The sequence below is a fragment of the Urocitellus parryii genome, chromosome 1, assembly GCF_045843805.1.
Source record: "Urocitellus parryii isolate mUroPar1 chromosome 1, mUroPar1.hap1, whole genome shotgun sequence".
Lineage (NCBI taxonomy): Eukaryota > Metazoa > Chordata > Mammalia > Rodentia > Sciuridae > Urocitellus > Urocitellus parryii.
This window is the reverse complement of record NC_135531.1, coordinates 165,027,331-165,050,178: the sequence shown is the minus strand read 5'-3', so window position 1 is coordinate 165,050,178 and position 22,848 is coordinate 165,027,331. Positions and strand designations below refer to the sequence as shown.

At 42.9% G+C, this 22,848-nt stretch overlaps 1 protein-coding gene across 1 annotated transcript; it reads right to left on the bottom strand.

Annotated features, from left to right (window-relative positions):
- Positions 1-841: 841 nt before the first annotated feature.
- Positions 842-19,878, bottom strand: LOC144256693 (zinc finger protein 124-like). Its single transcript, XM_077802107.1, has 5 exons — positions 19,808-19,878; positions 16,892-17,031; positions 2,170-2,296; positions 1,849-1,909; positions 842-1,277 (listed from the first exon to the last, which is right to left on the bottom strand). Exons 2-5 carry the CDS (start codon positions 16,937-16,939, stop codon positions 902-904), a joined length of 612 nt encoding a protein of 203 aa, XP_077658233.1. The 5' UTR covers positions 16,940-17,031; positions 19,808-19,878; the 3' UTR covers positions 842-901.
- Between the last annotated feature and the right edge of the window lie 2,970 nt (positions 19,879-22,848).

Sequence of the window (22,848 nt, the reverse complement as noted above, 5' to 3'; positions counted from 1 at the left end):
CTTTCCTCTATGAGTTCGTTCATGTGAGAGAAGGTGACTGGACTGGGTAAAGGCTTTCCCACACTGCTTACAATCATAGGGCTTCTCTCCAGTATGAGTCCTTTCATGTATTTTAAGGCAAGTAGAACTACTGTAGGCTTTTCCACATTGCTTACATTCACAGGGCTTTCTTCCTGTATGAGTTCGTTCATGTGAGTGAAGGTTACCAGATGTAGCAAAGGCTTTACCACATTGTTTACATTCATAGGGCTTCTCTCTAGTATGAGTTCGTTCATGCACTTTAAGGGGACTGGAAAAAGTGAAGGCTTTCCCACATTGTTCACATTTATAGGGCTTCTCTCCAGTATGAGTTCGTTCATGTATTTGAAGGTAAGAAAAACTACAGAAGGATTTTCCACATTGTATACATTCATAGGGCTTCTTTACTGCATGAGTTCTTTTATGTATTTGAAGGTGACTGGACTGAGTGAAGGCTTTGCCACACTGCTTACATTCATAGGGCTTCAATCCTGTATGAGTTCGTTCATGTCTTTGAAGGTAAGATGAAGTAGTGTAGGCTTTACCACATTGTTTACATTCATTGAGCTTCTCTCCTGTATGAGTTCGTTTATGAATCTGAAGATAAGAAGAACTAGTGAAGGCTTTTCCACATTGTTTACATTCATATAGCTTCTTTCCTCTATGTGTTTGTTCGGGTGTGTATAGCTTAGAGGATATAACAAAGGCTTTCCCATCTTGTTCACATTGATTAGGGTTCTCTCCAGCATAAGTTTGTTCATGTTTTTGAAGGGAACTGGAACAACTGAAGGCTTTTCCACATTGTTTACATCTCATAATCTCCCCATTATGAGATTCTTCATGTACTTTAAGATTAGTAAATTCTTTCTTTAAGATTAGTAAATTAGTAAGATTCTTCATGTACTTTAAGACTAATGAATGCATTTCCACATTGTTTACATCTGTAAGCCGCCTCTCCAATGTGAGTTTGTGCATGTAACTGAAGATAATTTGAAGTACTGAAGGCTTTCCCACATTGCTTGGCTCCATATATCTTCTCTCTAGTATGAGATTGTCGAGATTTTTCAATACACCTCGGACAAATAAACTCTTTTCCACAGGTCAAACATCCATACGATCCATTGACAGTGTGCTCTGACACGTGTCTTTGAACATTTGTGAGAGAAATAAAGGATTTTCTGTTCTGCTTAAATTCATATGGCTTTCCTCCACACTCCTCATCCTCATGTGGTTTGTTTGCAGAGAGAGATATGATGTCCCTGTTTAGGAAAACATTATATATGAAGACCTGTCCACACATACTGCTTTCACATGGAATTTCTAGCAGGAATGTCCTTTTAAGACTAAGATTTGGAATCTCCCTGAAATATCTTTTTAAATTTTTCCAGAGCCTACCATAAGATTCCTGTAAAACAAAACAAACAAAAAAAAAAAAAACAAAAAACAACTACAAGTACAATTTATGGTTGGCTAATTAACAATATTATATTTATTTTTTAGGCATTGGACTTACACTAATATCAGGGAAAGTACTGGTTCTCTGTCATGTCTAAACTGTTTGAAAGTCAATATCATGACTACTTTGTGAGACTGTTTCTCCCTAGCTACTATGAAAACAGTGGTATTATAAATGCATTTTGTTAGCTCTGTCAAAAAAATCAATTATTTTCAAAACACTAAATGCGTATCTTATATTAAAGTTCATGTTTTGGGTTTAAAAAGAATAAATATAGTTCATACTATGCTTGCTTACTTTGCTTGTTTGTAAAATTATAGGATATGTTAGGATTCCTTCAGGGCTCTCTGTTTCCTCTCATGAGTACAAGTTACCTTAGATCTATCCCAGGATTTGTGTTCTGATCTTCAGCACTTTGGTTCTCCAATCTGAATCCTAAAACATACACCCAGAAAAGTAATTAAAATCATCATAATTTCAGAATGGATTATGGGATTTATAATATGGATAACTAAAACATAAAAATAATAAAAGAGGAAAAAAGAATTATGGTATTTATGCTGTACAGTGCACTGACATTAGGCCCCATTTTTTCCTAAAAGTACTCCCTTTCCACCTTCTAAATCCATGAGTGGGTGGGTGGGGGGACTCCCGGGTGCTCTGTCTTTCAATATGTAATAAAACATCATCCTTACCTATAGAAGCCAGGTTTCTAAGGACTTCCTGCATCACATCTCTGTAGAGATTCTTCTGGGAAGGATCCAGCAAAGCCCACTCCTCCTGGGTGAAGTTCACAGCCACATCTTCAAAGAACACTGAGGTCTAAAATATCACCAAAAAAAAAAAAAAAAAGTGGTGCAGCATATAAATGAAAAAAATAAAGGTCTATCAACAATTTTAAAAAATTTTTAAAAACTGGGGTGCTGGGCTGGGGCTCAGCAGTAGCACATTACTTGGTATGTGTGAGGCACTGAGTTCGATTCTCAGCACCACATATAATAAAATAAAGATCTATCAATAGTTAAAAAAATAATAATAAAAATGTAGGGCAGGCCACGAGAGACTGAAAACATAAGGGCTCTATTCTAGACATGTGAGATGTTCTCATGATTCTATGGTCTCCAAGTATTTAGTCCATATTTGTACTCAGGGCTGGGACTGTAGCTCAGAGACAGAGAACTTGCATAGCATTTGTGAGGTACTGGGTTCAAGCCTTAGCACGGCACAAAAATAAACACATAAAATAAGGCATGATATCTGTCTTCAACCAAAAAAAAAAAAAAAAACCAACTGCTTTCTGTCTACACTCACTTCCTCAAAGAGAGGCATTCCAATATAAGATCTAAACTGATCCATAAAAGTATCAGCAGAGCAAAAACACCCTTCTCATTGTGGGGCAAAGGTATAATAAGGTATGTTCCCAGAACACCCCTAACATCTTAATAGGGTGCATGTCTAACACCACCAGTAATAATGAAGCCCTACTATCTCATGTTGGAAGAGAGGCAGTATTAGTCCTGATAGTGTCTATCCTTACAAAAGGTTGCTGACAAAGTTGCATCTTTGATGGATGGGGGAACTAAAAATTTGGAAAGGATCCCAGCAAACTGAATCTTTACTTTCCTTTGGAAATTCTATTATTTTGTTCCACTCTTATGTTAGAACCTAAAGAGTCAAAGTCCTTCCCACCAAAACAGAACACTCTGAGCAAAGAATCTAGGAACTGCCCTAGTACACCACATTTCATCCAGGTACTCACAACATGGTAATTGGGGATTGAGCTCATCCTGTGTGACTACAGCAAAAGAATAAGTAGAATTTGTAGGTGCTTTACTCAACATCAAATTTAACCAACTAGTAAGCAACAACAGTGATCAATAAACAGTTTGATAATTTCTTCTGATTAATATCAAGATACAGTAGGATAAGTGTCAAATACCTTTACTGACATTAACAAACAGAATTTCTAGTAATCACCAGAAAGTACTTTTCCAAGCCAAATGAAAATAAGAAATGTGCAACACCTATCCAAATGTGGTAGACAGCAGACTGTTGGCTTTTCCAATATATACTCATGTGCCACATGACTATGTTTTGGTCAAAGACATTTGGGGTTAATAATAGGCTACATATACATGGTTATCACTAGTAAAGGGATAACTGATGTGCTTATAGTGATGGTGGTACAAACAAACATAATGCATGATCACCTTTGGTATCTTGTAAAGTAAGATGATGTGCAAGGGTGTACCTGGGAAGCACCGTCTCCACAGAGCCTAGGTCTGTAATAGGCTATTCTTTCTAGGACTGTGTAAACACACTTTGGTGTTTGTGCAATGGTGAGAAAAAAAGTGAATTTTTAAGTTGATAATTTCTTCTCATTTATTATCCAATTATTTCTCTGCCAATCCTATGCAATTTCCAATAGAATATCTTAGATGTTCTTTATTTATAGTCTGGTGTCACATAAACATTGTGAGTATAAATAAAGAACATCTAAGATATACTATTGGAAAAAGCATAGAATTAGCAGAGCGATAAACTGAGAGAACAAAAGAAAAAAATCAGTGCCTTGGAATTCATATAGGGGAGTAATAACATAACAGGTAAGGAATATAAGTGGAGACATTCACAAGGAATTCAGAAGAGGAGTCAAGAAAAACTGGTATCTAATTTTTAAAACATACATTACTTCCCTCCATTCCATAGACAAAATATAAATTCATTACAGATTCTGATGTGAAATACAAAACTAAAACACTTTCAGAAGCTTACAGGAAATATTTTCCTAGAGGAATAGGGAAAACATTTTCACATAACAAGATAAGCAGTAATGAAGAATGAGAAAATCAGACATTAAAATTAAAGGAATTAAAAGATGAAAACATCTGCAAGAGGGGAGACACCTGCAATATGCGACACAGAGAGTTAGGGTGCCAAGCACGCAGCTCAGGGGGCTGAGGCAGGACAATCGAATGCAGGATCAAAGCCAGCCTCAGCAACGTAGCAAAGCCCTGAGCCAATGGGCAACAACCTGGCTCTAAATAAAATATTAGAAGAAGCTGGGGATGTGGCTCAGTGGTTAAGCGACCATAAGTTCAAACCCTGGTACAGAGAGAGAGAGAGAGAGAGAGAGACAGACAGACAGACAGACAGACAGACAGAGAGACAGAGAGATGGAGCACATGCACACACACACCAGGGCCCAGAGTGAGAATAATCAACATATGACTCAAATGGGAAATAGCCAGATGTGGGACAGAAGGTGAAAGCTGCCTATGGAGAAAGGACCACCTCTGGGTGCAGAGAAGCCCAGGAGAAGGCCAAGCAAATGAGCACTGACACCCACTCCAGGCCCAGCGCCCCTCAGTCAGGATGTGGGTAGTGGGGAGAGCAGGGAGGCTGCCCCTCTAGTGGTATTTCCTCACACCTGAAATTTACCATGACCTGCAGCCCAGAGACTTTTTCTGTGTATTCTTAGGGGTCCTCACAAATTCACAACGTCTTACTTCCTGAACTGCTGCCAGGCTCACACAGTCAAGATCACAAAAAACTGCCCTTTGCTGCCACCACAGGGAGGAAAAGGAGCCACTTCCAGCACACCCAGAGAACTCTATCTTCCTGAGCCTACATTCAAAGGAAACTACTTCTCCAAGGCTGAGTCACCCAAGACATTATCAGCAAAAACTTGTGGGGAAAAAGAAACACTGAGCCCAGCTCCCCCTAATCTTCCTGCCTAGGTCAGGGAGGAGGAAGGGCTGAGGCTCTTAGAAACAAAGCCATGAAATGATCTCCTAAGTAGAAAATTCTAAACTGTGCATGCGCTGAAGAAGAAAATGCAAATACCTGGAATTGAAAAATAAAGCCAAGATGTACACCACCACAATAAACAACACACACTTACATCCACTAAAACACGAGCAACCTGAAAGCCTTCACAGAAGATCAAGAGTAAAAGTATTTAGAAATTACCAAGAAGACTTAACAAAAACCACAAAATATTTCTGAAAGAAATGATACACATAAGAATATCCAGCTTTTGTGAGCTCAAAGAATTGTAAATCTGCCTAAAAATCAACCATGAGGTCAATTCACTGCTTTTCATATTACCAATGACATTTTAATACAAAATAAGAAGTACTACTCTAAGATTCACGTGGAATTGAAAGAAACTCAATAATGGAAGAAGAAAAATAAAGTGTAAAGTGATTTCAAAATCTGCTTAAAGGAGTAACAAAGGGAGTGTAGAACTGGTTTAAAGGCAGACACACAGAGCAGTGAAGGAGGACAGGGGGACCCAGGACTATGAAGATACACAGAAGGAAATGATGTCTCTCAAGGGGCCAGGGTCATTCCAGGGGACCAGGATCTCTGGAGAATGAAAGGCTGGGAAACTGGATGTTCATGGCAGCACCTAAAGTCAGATGCTCCCCTCACAGCACATGCATATATGAGATCCATGGGGACCAAAGTCCTGAAGTAAGACGTGAACCTCACCAATTCTTAGAAGAAAATGCAGACCACATGTCTCACAACACTGGATTTGGGGATGGTTTCTGGGATATAGTACCATCCATTTGAGTCATGAAAATAATAGATAAACCTAATTTCACCAAAAATAGCTTTTAGTCCTTTCATTTGCAGCAATGAAGCCAGGACTACTGAATACCATCCTAAGTGAAATAAGTCAGGAAGAGAGAGAGACACCGACTGTGTGTTCTTACACAGCAAAGCTCCAAGTTGGCTTCACAGAAAGTACAAGGGTATTCAGCAGAGATGAGGAGGAGAGAGGAGAGGGGACAGCAGGGCTGGGTATCAGGTACCAGAGTCCACTCAGGAGGAGCCAGCACTTCTGCTCTCCAGCACAGTAGGTGGCCACAGTGCACAATATGTCACTGTGGTTTTCATAATAAAGCTGGGGAGCAGTCCACTGACCCTAAGAAATGATAAATGTTAGGAATGGAAGAGCTAGTGACCTGATCTGATTAAGATGTAATGAAACAGATGAGCAACCAGCTCATTGCACCTCATCCACATGTGCAACTTAAAAGTAAATCAGCATTAGAAAGGAAAATGTTGTCCTTCATACAACACCTCAGCAGGTGAAATGGCACTGGAAGGAACTGTAGAAAATACCTGCACATTGTGCATCTGGAAAGGAGTTGAAAACTTGAAAGAATGAAGAAAAACCAGCTGACAAAGCTCAAGTCCTTCCAACAAAGCTCAAAGTCTTTCTGACATAAGGATGCAAACCTAACTGTAATAAAATGAAACACCTTAAAAAGTGCCAGAGATCTACAAAACCTACACTGAAGGCTACTCTGAAGGATGAAAGGCTGTCTCCATGAAAACAAAAACAAGTCAAGGATGCCTGCTCTCACCACTTCCAGACAACACAGCAAGAGGAGTGCTACCTGGGAAGCCAGGAAAAAAACCCCTGTGTTCCAGACTTCAGCCAACTCACGAAGCCCCACACAGTGGGACAAAATCAAGCAGATGGAGGTGGGCATAGACAACACAGACTCAGACTATCACCTGCAGAGAAAGCAGCCACAGGCACCAAGACGGGAGGAGAAAGTGCAGCCTCTGCACCCTTCACTGAGGTTCTCCCCATCAACACTGACCACCTGACACAGTGCACATCTCATTTATATTCCTGCTTCCTAGAGTGTCTACTGCAAGTGGACAAGGATATCGGATGGGGTTTTTTCAGATGCTGCTCCTACCAGAAAATCGGTTACATTGGTGTAGATGGATACCTGATAAATCACAGGGCTCTTAACACATACTCAAATATACACAGGTCTCACACAAACCAGGCCCATGACCCCTCAACTTTCACAGACTGAAGTGATCAACCACATCAAATAGGTCAGAGTGGTGGCTCCTGGAACCCAAGCCATTTCCCAAAGTCGGGGTAACCCAAATAAGTTCACAATGTAGATCCACACGAAATCCTGTGTTGCAATATTTATAGCAGCAGTACACTAAAGACTGCGTGTATCCATGAGCAAGATATGTTCCCCAAGTCAGCAGTGAAAAATTCATATACAAAACTCAATGAAAATAAACTAATAATCAAAAATCAACTTCTAGGTGGGCATGGTGGTGCACACTTGTAATCCCAGGAGCTTGGGAGACTGAGAAGGATCGGGAGTTCAAAGCAACCTCAGCAATGGCGAGGCACTAAGCAACTCAGGGAGACACTTCTCTAAATAAAATATGTTGGGCCCAGGAGTTGAAAAGCGGCCTATGTTACATATGTGAGGGGGGTCTCAGAGTTCAGCACACTGAATCCAGATACCATGGTTAGTTAACTGAACTCAGCCCCATCACCATAATAATTGTCCTCCCCATGCACAGCATGTTCCTTTCCTTCTGCTTTTCTGCCACTGACCTATTAGCCCATTGGTTGCCCCTCATAAGTATGTTGGTAGCTCATTGGATCATTATTAAAACTTTGCCTATGCAATAATAAAGTGGATCGAGTTCTGTGAAATTGGTCTCTGGAGGTCTTTTCAACTCTGTCACCACACACTCCTCAGGTGTTTGGTGGGCTTTGGCTGGATCAAGAGAGCCCACATTTGGCACCTGCAGAGAGACCTAAGGCAAGCAGGTAAGTGCAGGTATTGGACCCCAGGGAAACAGGGAAAAATGGGCAACTTACCAACCTCCACTAAGGACTCACAGCTGCTGCGCACCCTCCTTAGCATGAGAGGATTAACACTAAATAGAAAGGAAGCCCAAATTTGGGGATGTGGTAATTGACACCAATCCCTGGGTGAAAGCAGCTGATGTATTTGATCCAAGCATATGGGAAAGAATTATGGTTAATGCAAGGCAAGCAGAAGTTAGGCAGGGATATACCCTGCCTCTTCATTCCTTTTCAATTGTCACAGCAACACAGCAATCTCTGCGGCACAAAGGGTGTAACCCGTCTGGTTATGGCATCAGAGGAAGGGGAACAAGGAGAACAAGACAAAGGGAGGAAGAATCACAGGTAAGCTCTGATGCAAAGTCCTTTGAACCACAACAAACAGAAAAGGGGCCAGACACGATTAAGCCAAAGAAAATTTACTGCTCTTTGTCAAATCTAATGGGACAGTTACAGATAGAAAAGGTAAAAGGGAGAGCCTTATAGGCCCCCTTCCACCTTGGCCAGTAGCCGCTCCTCCAAGGTCAGAATCTAATCCATTCTCAGTCTTAGGTTGAACATAGGACCATGCATGGGGTGCCTATGAACAGGAGATACCAACTGCATTCCCAGTCCATGTGAACCCCACCCCTCAATGGCCACTACACTGGTATCCTCATGTCCTAGCTATATTAAAGGAGTTTAAGAAGGCAGTGAAGGAAGACAGACCTAGGGGTCCCTTTGCTGAACAAGTCCTTGAAACCCTTAGCCTAAGTGTAGACTGCCCACAGGATTGGAAAGACTTGGCAAGAGCCACCCTTGAGCCATCCACATACCTAAAATGGAAGGCATTTTTCTATAATGAATATGAGCAGCAAGTAGGTTGCAACCTCATCGCAGATGTTAACCTCCCAGCTAAATGCTTGCAGGGAGAGGGAATCTGCTCTTCCCTTGTGGTATAAGCTACAGGTCTGCCAAATTATTTCAACCAGGTGCAACTCTGCCTTAAGAGCTTGCAGGAAGTTACCAGCTGGAGGAGGAACAGTTTCTATACAGGGACTAAGGCAGAAAGCCACTAAAGACTTGCCGCAGTTTATCTGTAGGGTAAAAAAAGTGGTAGAAGGGAAGGTATCCCATGTAGGAGCTAGGGAAGCCCTAGCAAAAGAGTTACTCTGGGAAGGATTAAAAAGGAGCATAGGGCTGCCATCGCACCAGTGTGCAATGACACCCCAGATGACTGGATTTTGGCCACCCAGGACATTGGGAGACAAAACGGCTCAAGCCTCTCTGCTGGCCTCAGCCATGGCAGTTGCACTGAAGCAAGGACAAAATAATAGTAAAGAAAGAGGTTGCTCCACTTGTTGGGGATATGGAGGAAAGGACATCTCCAGCCAGAATGCCCAAATAGCCCTAGCAAAGCACGTGCACCTCCTTCTATTTGCCCTAGATTCAAAAAGGGATGACATTGGGCTTGACTGTAACTGAGCAAACTCAAGGGTTACACACACATTTCCACCAATCTGCCTAAAGCCTCTAGATTATTTTCAGAACTGACTAAAGAGGATAGTCAGAGATGCAAAAACTGTGTGCCTTTTCTCCCCATTAGATCCTTGCAACCTACAGGGGTAAGCTCTTGAGGGCTCAAATCCAACACCTTTTGGCAGATGATTGTAACTCAGTATTTGCCTTTTGGCAACCTTAAACACGTTCACGTAGTCATTGATACCTACTCAGGTTTTATTATGGCTACACCTTCTACTGGAAAAAACATGAAAAAAAATCATCTTCCATCTGCTTAAATGCTTTGGGATCATGAGAGTTTCTTTCTCTAAAAAAACTGAAAATGGCCCAGCCTATGCAAGCAAAATCTTCACGAAATTTTGCTCTACCTGGCACATAAAATGTGGAACTGGCCTGCCCTATAATCCTTAGGTTCAGGGTATTGTGGAACACATACACAGGGAACTCAAGACCATGCTCCAAAAGCAGAGGCGGGGAAACTACACTAGCTCCCCACACGATGCTACCAACAAAACCCTATTCACTCTAAATTTTCTCACCATTTCAAAATCTTCTATAGAAACAGCAGCCCATAAGCTTTGGGCCCCCCTTCTGGGCCCCCCCGCATCTACCTATGGTCTCATGGAAGGATCTTATAACAAGGGCATGGAATAGTCCAGGTCCCATCCTAACCATGGGTCAAGGGTTTACAGGTGTTTTTCCAGAATAGGCGCCTCACCCCATCTGGGTGCATGCCAGAAGTGTCCAGCCCTGGACGCCCAGAACTACCAACCAAGAAAATGAAGGAACTAACTCTGGAGGAAAGCAAAGGACTCAACAACACAAATGGACCTCATGTAAAGTAACCTGGGGTGATATTAAAGGTCTTGTTGACCACGGCACCACAATGGCCCCTTCACCTGCTGGCAACCCCATCCCTGGGCCTATGATGGTGGTCCTATTGTATACAGTGTTCACTGCTAACAGTGAAGCTTCCTGTCAGGTAAATTGGGCTTTGGTCACTAGGCCACCACTAAAAGTGGTGACCAACTGGGAAAGAGACCTACCTACGCTTTTTTCCAATAACTCTAATCTTATCAATCCTGAATTAACTGTGCAGTGAAATACCAGCATTTCCATGCCTGCTCTGCCCATTTGTTTCTCCATAGTTGATAATGAGACCTACAATCAGGACAACCCCCTTTGCTTTGCTTTTGCCAATGAAATTATTGTAGATAACTATAATAAGTCACATGTTGGGCTGTCTCTCACTGACCTTAGAGTTATAGTTAATGCTACCTAGAGCCATAGACTCCCCCATGGCAAATGAAAAAAACACTTACTGCCAACATGTCCTAAGATGCTTTTTGGAAAGTCCCCCTCAGATAATGACACCACTCCCTGGAACCAATGCATCACATCTAGACCTCTTCTACTTGATAAGAGAAACATCTCCAGGGAAGAACAATACCTGTGCACTTGGGTGGGCACAGCTCCCTGCAATTCATCTAACAGGCCGAAAAGCCATACGGGCTACTGCAGTAACTGCTACATGGGACAATCTGTTACTAACTGTTATGCAAAATTCAATATGGCATGATGGATATCACACCAATATTACTGGCTTCTAGACCCATCAAATGGGCAGCAGACGGCTGGATGAATGGGTCGATGTTGAACCAAGGTCCTAGCCATGGATTTACCTTCATCCCAAATGATACCCATACCCACTATGCACAAGCTTGTGTTATGCCACCTTTTGCCATGGTAATAATCAATGATACTGATGGCATAAATATCACTCATACAGAGATCCCTTGTGCAGTCAATAAATTGTCTAACCCCTGCTATGAAAGCTAAACGTATATTTTTCTTCAGAGTGCCCCCAGAAATCTGGCTTCCAGTGAACCTGTCCAGACAGTGGAGGAGTCCATTGGACATGGAGATGAAAAACCTTCTGAATGAGATCCTATACCAGACAAGATGTGCAATTAGCCTCATCAGCGATGGAATTATTGCCCTGATGACCACCATTGCTGCCACAGCCACTGCCACTGCTTCCCTCACTCAGCACCTTGGAAGGCTGAGATAGGAGGATCACAGGTTCAGAGCCAGCCTCAGCAATGGTGAGGTGCTCAGGAACTCAGTGAGACTCTGTCTCTAATAAAATACAAAATACAATGTGGCTCAATGGTTGACTGACCCTGAGTTCAATCTCCAGTACCCCCCCCCAAAAAAAAAAAAAAAAATCAATCCTACATGTGGTTGTTTAAACAAAACAAAAAAATCACAATGTGAAGTGTGAGAGAGAAAGGTACAATAAAATATATTCTCAGAAATTACACTATTCAGGCAAGGTGTGGTGGTGAACAGCTCAAATCTTAGTGATTTAGGAAGCTGACGTAGGAAGATCACAAGTCAACGCCAGCCTTAGAACTTGGCTAAGTCCTAAGTAACTTAGAGAGAACCTGTCTCTAAAAAATAAAAAGAGCTGAGGATGTTGCTCACTGGTTTGGCACTACCATGTTCAATCCCTGATATCCAAAAAGAAAAACAAAAATCTAGAGTATTCAGATGGGCACTGTGGCTAAAATCGCAGGGATGTAGGAAGCTGAGGTGGGAGGATAACATGTCGCAGTCTATGCAGGGGTACATAGCAAGAACCTGCTTCAAAATAAAAAAAAGATTGGAGAATGTAGCTCAGTAGTAGATTGTCCCTGTATTCAATCCCTACTACAGAAAAAAAGAAGAAATGAGTGTTCACAGCACCCTGGTATACCAGGGTGGAAGCCCACCCAGGCCAAGAGAAATCCTTTTCAGAGAGGACCAAGACCCATATGCTCACCACAGGCTGCTCTCCAGGCTCAGGTCTGCAGAGAACTGAGGCTGAAGGGGTTTTAAACAGCATGACCATGTGTTAAAGCAGCAGCCCCAGCTCCACTATCCACAGTCCCTGGAGGAGCTGAGCTCTTGCTGTTTCTTGTTTTCTTTCCAGCTATTTCCTCATGGAACTCCATTAAAACTCAAGCTCAACACAAGCTAAGAGAGACCCTCTGAGTACACTGAGCAACTAAACTACTGTCTCCAAAAATACTCTGGAAAGTCACTACACACAATGGCTACAGTCTTCAACAAACAAGGGCAAACTATGAATAGAGGGAAAAACTGATTTCAGAGGAGAAACGATTATAATATTCAAATACCCAATTTGCAAAAGCAACAAAATAAGGAATACATATAAAGAGCAAAGTACATCTCACCAATAGGAAAAACATGCTTGAGTTAAACCACTACTGAGAAAACATGGACACAAGACTCACTAATAAGACTTAAAACCAAATGCCTGAATCTTTTAAGATGTACGACAACAGGTCAAAACACCTGAAGAACAACTGAGAGACTCACATGGACACGCGGTGAAATCCAGTGACAGAAGGAGTCAGCGGCAATCGTCTGACAGTGAGTGACAGCTGGAGCACACAGAAGAGCTGTCGTGGTGTCAGTCTAGCTCAACAGCACACCCACCACAGGTACCTCTAGGGCACTTAGCCAACAGCAGCCCAGCACACATCCTTCTCAATATCACAGGGAAGTCTCCACGACCAGCCACCTTCAGCCACGACAGGCGTTAGTGCAGAAGGCTACCAAATCCCAACATGGCACCAGGAACACTGGAATTACTATGGCGTCAGTAACAGAAACACAGCTGGGTGACCTCCAGATATCTGCAGGTCAAATCCCAAAGTTCTAAACAACACATGGGTCAAGGGTGTCTCAGGATCAGTCTGAATATTTCAAAGGAAAAGAACTGAAACTGCATCTTAGGAAACTTTGTGGAACAGAGCACAGGCAGGGCTTAGGGAGAATTAGAGGTGCTGAAGGCTTACATTACAAAAGAATAAAAATCAACCCTTCATCCTTCCACTTCAGGAACTAAAGAACAAACAGCAAGGGGAACCTACATCTGATGCTAGCATATAATTAAAGACATCAATGAAACTGTGATAGGAATCAATAGAGAATCGACTCAAAAGCAAGCTCTTCAGCGCTGAGGCTGTAGCTCAAAGGCAGAGCACTTGCCTAGCATGTGTGAGGCACTGGGTTCAATCCTTAGCACTGCATAAAAAACTAAACAAATAAAGGTATGGGAACAGGTGCATGGAGTACTGTATATACGGCATATGTTAAGGGCACCTGAGAGGCAGTCTGCTCACTCCTTAGGCAGAGTAGTGTGAGCATGAGGTCACATGTTGTGGTCCCAGTGCTGCTCTACGGCCACTCCTCAATTGGTTGCTACAAGGACAGTTGGCCAGAAATTGTATTGGTGGCTGCCTAAAATCTGCTTAACTATTGGCCATGTATATATACATGGTAACTACACAATAAAATCAGACCTGCTTCCTGTGAGATCTCTGGAGGTCTTGATTCCCAACTCCGCAGCCACACTCTCCTCTACCTATTCCATGGACCTCCTCACTAGGTGAGAGAGAGCCCATGCATAAAGGCATGCTGTCCATCTATAACTATTAAAAAATAAAAAATAAAAAGCAGGTGTTTCGTGGACATGCTTGCAACAGATATAGCACAACTAAGAAAACAGAAACAAAACTTACTCAGTAGAAATGAAAGACACCATTTTTCAGGGAGAGTAAAAGAACCATAAAGGAATATTATGAATAACTGTCGGACACAATTTGAGAATTCAGATGAACTGGACCAACTCCAGGAGAAAAACAATCTACCATAACTCACACAAAAAGAGAAATACACAACATGAACAAGTTAATGAAGTGATAATAACTGTCATCAGAGGAAAGGCATGGCCCAGGGGTGTCATGGTGGATTCTGCACCACACTAAGGAGGCAAAGAAAACTACCCTTAATCCCCTCTAAGAGGAAGCAGGTAACACTTCCAACTCATTCCTCAAGGTGTAGCCTATATGACATATTGCAATGTTAACAGTTTCTGGCAGCCAAGCCAGGGAACCTGCGTGGACCACTGATGGCTGGATTCAGCACCCTCGCAAAATTACAACTAAGCAATAATGAAAAAAGGAGAAATGAATTGCATGCAATTTTATTAAACCATGGAGAAGCAGCTCAATTGATTCTCTAGCTTCATTTCTTAAATTCCGTGAAATCCAAGACCAGGATGTCTTTGTTGAGGAAATTCAGAAGACTATTTCTACAAGTGGAAATAGTAGACAAATATCTAAGAGTAGCCAAAATGTCCAGGAGTCTCCAATACCTTGTAGAGAATACCATCAGGTAATATTATAGATTGAAGGTCTATTTCAACCCCAAGATTCACAAGGTGAAAGGTGAACACCCATTGGGTGGCATTAGGAGGGGGCATTTGGAATCGGATAAGATCATGAAAGATGCTCATGAATTATAATAATCTCATGAAAACCTGTTTTGTTCAGCCAACAGAGATGACATTTAATAACAATTTCCATGACACTACATCAATTCATAAACAAATGACCATACTTTGCCATATTTGTCCCGTGAAATTTAGTAGTAATCTTCCAAGTTCAGGTAACAGGAAGCAAAGAGCAGTTATCCACTGTGACAAGTTCTACATTATACAAGGGAACTAATATTCTCATGAATCCACGCAGTATAAATTTACCTACCACACCTTTTGTGAAAATGAAACATTTTCTACAGCAACAATGACACACGGATTTTTCATTTTCTAAAGTAGCATTCTTTTATTTTTTTAAATTTTTTTAGATGTCAATGAACCTTTTTAAAATTTATTTATATGCAGTGTTGAGAAACCAAGTGCTTCACACATGCTAGGCAAGCACTCTGCCACTAAGCCACAACCCCAGCCACTAAAGTAGCATTCATGAACCTACCACATGTAACTCCATTTGAAATCAAATTTAAAAAAAAAAAAAAAAAGTGAGGTCTCAGAAATGTTCTACATGTTCTAAACAAATCAGAAAAGTAACTTAAGAATTTTTATATATACAAAAAAAAAATCTGTTCTCTTTTTAAATTTACTTCTTTTTTACCTCTTTTAAAATATTCTACCTTGCTCAGCTCTAAATAAATACATTCACATTTAAGGAAATCTGGCTGTCATATAAGGGGACAGATCATTTCAAATTGATAAATAAAGGGCTTGTGCTGAGGGAGCAGACATGTCAGGCTCAAGGAGCAGGTAAGGTCCCTGTGAGCTGGGCATCCTCCTACCTGGTCCTGCTCACTGAAACACTCCATGATCACCCTCCCAGGAGACCCAGACCATGACTCCAGGCTTTTCAGGTTTGCACAGCACTGCACTGGGGTGGGTGGTCCTATGCTCTGGGAGAATTTTCCTCCTTCACAACTGTGATAGAATGCAAGGGCAAGAATCACTGCTGACCTGGCCCCTCAGCACCAGCATCTACAGGCTAACTGTCCACTGATATCAGAGAAATGGGAACAGGGAGTGGGTAAAACAATGTCCCAAGATGGCAGCTCTCTAGATGAGGCCTATTCCAGGAGATTCCTCAGCTCCAGGACCTCCAGCTGCTCCCCTGAGAGGCTGCATCCCACACCTCAGGCTGTGCTGACCCAGGGCCTGAAATTGCCTACCCTTTGCAGGACACTGGGCAGCCTCCACAGGCTGCGACAAGGTGGCAGCCACAGGAAAGGACAGTGGCTGAGGACACAGGACCCTGGAGGGTCCAATGGAAACCTCTGCACAAGTTATTCTGATAAGGTGTCTATGCCTAGGGAAGGTAAAGGAAGAGAGGCACAGAGTTTTAATAGTGGAGTTCCAGGTAACTCTTCTCTGCTTTCACTACATGGCAAATTCAGAAACATAAACAAATCTACGAGGCTGTGCCCACTGAATGCAGTATAAGGAGCAAAGAGGGGATAATTCTGGGAACTTGATGGGGAGTCAAAGTCTGAAAATGTGAAGAGCTCGAATTTAAAGGATCTAATGAGCGTCCTAACAATGGCTAGGTGGGGGAAAACCAGATGACTCTTCAGAAGAAGGAGGGACATGGACCCCCTCAGACCAGAATCCTCCACATAGGAAGGAGCCCCACACCTGAGGCAGGATCCCTGAGGCTCTCTGCCTTCACTGCACACTGAGGGCCTAGGGCTGGGGTCTGGATGTGCAGAGAGGGTTCTGTCACCTGCACCAGCCCACACCATGGCTCAGATCTGGGTTGGCCGACTCTGGAACTGACAGTAGGAGGCCAGAGTCCAGCCACAGCTGGTTCCCACCAGTTCTAAACAGCCCACCTCCCTGAGCAGTCCTGGCCCCACACACTCACCATTTCCTGCCTTCTGCGGAGTCCTGACATCCTTCCTGTGGACCTCATAGCACCTGCAGTTCACAGGGAGACAGACCTGAGCCAGAGCCACTTGGGCCTCACACAGCAGAGAAGACACAGTCCTGGAGATGGATTCTGAGCTGCACAGGGTGAGAGAGAAAGTCCTGTTAGACTGTGGAAGGCCACCCCCTCCTACCAGCTGCCTCCTCACTGGCCAGGACTCCACAAGACCCTTCTCTCACCCCAGCCACATATGTATACCCTGGGACTCTGAGTGACAGGAGATGGTGGGTGCCAGGTCACAACATACTGGAAAGGAGGGATACAGGCATCCATCTTGGGGAAGAGGTCGGGGCTGTATGCCAAGGCCTCCTCACACTTTAACTCTCAGTCAACTCATTTCCAGCCAAGAAAATGAAAAGACAACAAAGGAATATAGTTATTAAATACATGAAAACCTAATTATATGGCAATAAAAATAATTTAAAAGGAAAAGCAATCACATGAACTAGTTGAGGAAAGGTGCCCGCTTCATCCACAGTTCAATGAAAACCCACTTGCAGAGGTATATACATACTTCCAAGCTTACAAAACTTATCTGGGCGCCAGACTTTGACTGCTGAAATGTACCACAGAGGGGTTGGAACTCCACGGCCAGGAGGGTCCACCTAAGGATTTACCTCTGGGAGCCCAACATGTCCCCATCCTACAGGTTTTTCTTATGTAAGAAGATAAAAAAATTTCCAAAGGAAGAAAGTGATAAACTCACATCTATTAAAAAAGAGACTCCTCCATCAAACTGCAATAGGGTCAAAGAAGGCTGCCCTCCCTCAGAGGAAATGTCTGCAGTCTTTACAAAAAAAAAAAAAAAAAGAATTCATGTAGAGGGTATGTTAAGACAAAACAAAAACTAACTTCACAAATGAATTAAACATGAGAAAATGACTAAACACCTTTTCAATGAATATGGGTTCTCTGAACTCAGGGTTGGCTGCCTTGGACACCAGATATGTAATTTCTCACAAATGCTTGTGACTCTGTGCCCAGAGGAACATGGAAATACAGAGAAAAATGTTCTCATAAATGGTATTCAGCAAAAAGCAATATATTGCCACATGGAAGTAAACAAGGATAGATAGTATAAGGGATGAATACACATGTGTATATACACTGCGCTGAAATTTTCTAGTAATTTGAATTAATCCACAATCTATAACCTAACAATGATTTCCCAACATGTACAAAACGTATGAAGTGTGGGCACTTGAGGACCAAATTTTAAAAGAGAATGAAATGGTCAAGAACGTAAAATTAAAAAATTAAACTGGAAACAAGTGATGTTCCTGAAGCAGGAACAGGGAAGGGAACCAGGAGGCCTACAGATAGTAATACGAGTCTAAGCAACTGAGGCAGAGAAACCAACAATTCACATTACAGCACCACAGTGATAGAGTACTAATAGTAACATTTGAAGAGTTATGGAAAATAATAATCCTACAAAATAGCCCTCAAAGAAAAGTGGAGACACAAGGCAGCTCAGTAGGAGTGAGGGGAAACTAGCCCTCCATTAACCTTCCAGTAAATCCTTTCCTGATAACATGGGCCCCAAAGGAAGGAGAGAAATACTGAATCTCTGGGAGACAACAAATTCCAGAAAAAGAAATAGTCATCCCTCACAATCTGGACTCCTATCTCTCTTAGTAACAATGAGTCTCAACCTTTTACAGCTGCCCTCCCAAGTTAAAAGTTTTCACCTACATAACTAGCCCTGACTGTCCAAACAGCACACTCACAAGTTCCAATGGTGAAATCAGCACAACTGTACCCTATAAAACCAAAATCCCCTCTGTAACTGATGGCCATTCACATATTCAGAAAATAAGTCCCCAGGTGCCTGAGGTCCTGAAGAGGAATAAACAGCTTCCTGAATCTTTGAGGTCTGCACCCCTCATTTTGTGCTTTCAACATTAAGTTATTGAAAACTCAAATAAGAAGCACCAACTAAAATTCTGCCTCCTCACAGATGGCTCAAGTACAAGGAATGACAGAAAAAAAATTGGAACTGTGCTCCCCTCCAGGCACAGGTAGGGGAGAGCAGGGAGAGGCAGCCTGGCCAGGGCCCATTCACCTCTCTTTGGGCGGGTTATACAGGTGTTTTGATTCCCACTAAACTGAGCATTAAAAAAATTATTTCAAGAACTCTCTTCTTCTTTACATCACATTACTGTATCCAATTAAACGTTAACCAATAACATAAAATCAAGGAATTCAATCAAGGAATGAGCTTCTTACATACTTGGGGACAAACTGGAATTTCTTGGCAGCGAGATGTGATAAAGGAAACAACAAGCACCAGCGCAGGGAAGCAGCCTGTCACCCCCCAGTTCTCCAGGAACCCCGCTTGGTGGCTAAACACATCCCCAAGCCCAGGGACACTCTCACAGCGGATGCAGCCCAGGTGGCTCCCTAGGAATGAGGGAACCTAAGCAGCTGGACATTTGGTTCTGGAAGGTCACTGTGCTCTTCTCTCCCCAGCGTCGAATGTTCCCTCCTGCGGGACCTTGGTTCTCACTCTCACCCAAGCACCCACCAGGAGGCACATGAGGGTCCTGGCCACTGAGGCCACGCTCTGGGGCTGACCGAGGGACCCGAAGGCCAGCCCTCCCCGCGGGACCAGGGGAAAGGGCCCAGGGCCACCCGCCAGCGTGGACAATGCCATCCTCCGCAGCGAACCCTGAGGACCAGCTCCCAGTCCGTCCCGAGGGACCAAGGGTCCGGGGTCCAGGGCCATCCGAGGGGGCTCGTTAACACGCTCTGCAGCTGACCGGGGACCCTCCTCCCAGCCCACCCCGCGGAACCAGGGGACAGGCCCCAGGGCCAGCCGCCGGCCGGGACTCGACCCGTTCCGACGCTCACCCGCCCGTCGGGTCCCGCCAGCCCTGGCCGCACACTCTCCGTTTGGGTCTCCGGGGTCACCCGCCGTCCTCACGAAGGAACTTCGGCCACCCGAGCTCGTGGGGCTCTCTGGCTTCGCAGAGTCGCCCAGAATCCGTGCCCAAGACCCGCGACCTGAGGAAGAAGGACCCGGGTGGCCCAGCGAGGAAAGCGGGAGACTGCGGAAGCCCGCCCTTGCCCTGGCTGCGCGCCTGATTGGACAGCTAAAGTAACCAATCCCTGATGAAATAGGCCCAGCCCTTTTCAGGCAGCACCTCCTCCCGGGCTGGGGCCTGACCCCGCAGGTAACGCCTGTGCGCACCTGGGGCAGCCCACGGCGTCTGAACAAGACCCACGGGGACGGCGGTATGTAGAATTCGGTGCTGTGCACACGGGAGCCACGGAGGAGCGTGTTAAGACCTTAAGTCACATGACCTTCCTGCCCTGGGTTCAGGGTGGGCCTGAGCCCTGGAAAGGAGGCCTGTTCAACTGAAATGAAGTGCTCAATAAGTACCTTTGACTTTTCTGAAGGCCACGTGAAAATGTTCAAAGAAACAGGTGAAACTACCGGGCACAGCTCAGCCATACAGTACTTTTCTGGCAAATTGAGGCCCTGGGTTCCAGCCCAGCAAAAACAAGATGATTCAAAAGACAAGAGAGAAAGTCACAGGTGAGGTTGGTTGTAATGTCTTTAATGCAGTATATGTAAAATATCATTGATGAACTATGCAAACAGTATAATGAGGTGTCACTATTAATTAACTACTTGTCTTTTTGATACTGTAGTAGCACCCCCTTTCTCCACAGAAAAGTCTTAACTGGGCCTTTCCAGAAATCTTCACCATGGCTGATTTTAGTACTGTCAGCAAAGGAGTCTCTGCAAGAGTCCAATGTAGTTAAACTTCCTATTTTTGTGTAGCCCTGTTTTACTTGGCCACTGGCCCAGAAGATACCAGCACTCCAGGTGCTAGACACCCCCTTACTAGTTTTTCATAAACATCCAGTATAGTAGTTTGTAGAAATGTGCCTCTGGCCTTGAGCTGGGCTTCATAGAGATGTTTACATTTCTAAGATAAGAAAGTTACCAGTTGGGCTCCATGGTAACAGCTGACAGGGGGAGGAAAGAAAGGAGAGAAGAAGCTTCCCCCTTCTCAGGTGTTGTCCTTGAAAGGTTAACTTGCCTAGAACAGTGAAAGAAAAAAGCTGCTTTTATGTGAACTTCTGCAGACTGTGAGCTTCTGAGCCCCTCCCCTTACATGCTGGATATTAAACTCTGAAACTTCCTGAACTCAGGGTTCACGGGGATTGATTGATTACAGCAAAAGCTGTGCCCTCTGAACCTGGCTGCAGCCAAATAAAACTGTTTCCTGCTATCTTTGGTGCCTTGCCTCATCTGTCCCCTACAACAAGGTAACTCCCAGTGGACGTGTTGTTGAACCCTGGTCTCCCATCTGCACTAGGTCTATGTGTCAGGCTGCTAATCACTCCACAACTTACCAGCTCATGAGTGGGCTGGTCAGCAATCTTGGTGCAGTGGGGCCCACTCAGACCTCTGTTCTAGGTGTTGACCAGGCATCTCTGCTTCTGGGGGAGAACTGGCTGTTGAGGGGGCACCTTGGTTCTCCTCCCCATGGTATCTCCTTCAGCAACTTAGTCTTTGTGCTCATGGAGATGGAGGGATCTGGTAAGAAGACAAGCACGTGGACCTTTTTTTTTTTGGTGGTGCTAGGGATTGAACCCAGGGTGTTATAACAAGCCCTCTACCAACTCTACCAACTGAGCTATATTCCCGGCTCGAATGGGGATATAGCTCAGATCCAAGATGCACAATGATACACTGTCATATTTGTTGTATTTTATTGGATGCAATAAATAAGGAAAATGTAATCTTAAGAGTGTTGAACTTTTTGTGCTTGAATATTAGATACCTTTCCATTTATTCAACTCTTCTTTGATTACTTTCAACTTTCTGTTTTAACACTCTGTTGTAAAATTTATTTCTATGTATTTTTTGTACAATTTTGAATAGAATTGCTTCTTATTTTCATTTTTCAGACTGTTTCCATTATAAAAAGCTTCTATTTTTGTGTTTGTCTTGTCAATTGCAGCTTTGCTGAGCTGTTTGAATCTATTGTTGTGTACTCACGTGTGTATGAATGCCTTAGAAATTTTTACATATGCTTTCAATATAATTTCTATTCATTGTTCAATATCCAAACCTCCAGTTAAATAATGAATACAAACAGCAAAGTCAGCACTCTTTTGTCTCATCATTCCCTGAGACAACACCCAGCTTTTACCTTCGGTGGCACTGTCACCTATTTGATTCTATGGATGCCTTTTAGCTTGTGTAAGAAGCCCTCCTGTAGCTCTCAAGTGCTACAGATTTTATCCTGGAGGAAGCCTGGATTGGTCTATAGTCAGACAAATCCAGTTAGTCTCTGTCAAATTAATTGGTTTACATTATGGCATTATGGTAGTTTGTTATATTGCTTTTCTTCTCTAAATCACATTTGTGTTTATGAGATAATCTTGCTTGATTTCTTATAGTTATTATGTCTTCATTCAACTTGCCCGTACTTTTGAAGATATATATCTACATTTATAATAGATAAAGGCTTATAGTTTTCTTTAAGAAAGATTATTGCATGTTATCTGGGTAGTACTTTATGCAAACAATACATATGTAAATTTTCTCTTCCATTAAAAAATTATTGAATGCCAAAATGTGTATTTTCAATATAAAATATGATGAAACATAATACCATCATATTATAATATTGCTAAAACAATCTTATTAACCATACATTACTTCACATAGTTAATTCTGTGCTAAGAACACTAAAATCTACTCTCTAGGTGATTTTCAAGAAAAAAAAATTAACCAATAAAAATAAATAAATAAATAAAAAGGCAGCACCAAAAAAAAAAGAAAGAAAGAAAATTGCATCCTTATCACCTGTCATCACCTCAACAGATCTTTTGAATTTCCCCATCTAACCGAAGTTTTCTATGATTTAACC

Coding starts and splice junctions, on each gene's coding strand:
- LOC144256693 (XM_077802107.1), bottom strand. CDS start 16,939: ATGAGGTCCACAGGAAGGATGTCAGGACTCCGCAGAAGGCAGGAAATG. Junction 1,910..2,169: donor TAGAAACCTGGCTTCTATAG/GTAAGGATGATG, acceptor TGTATGTTTTAG/GATTCAGATTGGAGAACCAA. Junction 1,278..1,848: donor AATCCTGGGATAGATCTAAG/GTAACTTGTACT, acceptor TTTCCTAAACAG/GGACATCATATCTCTCTCTG.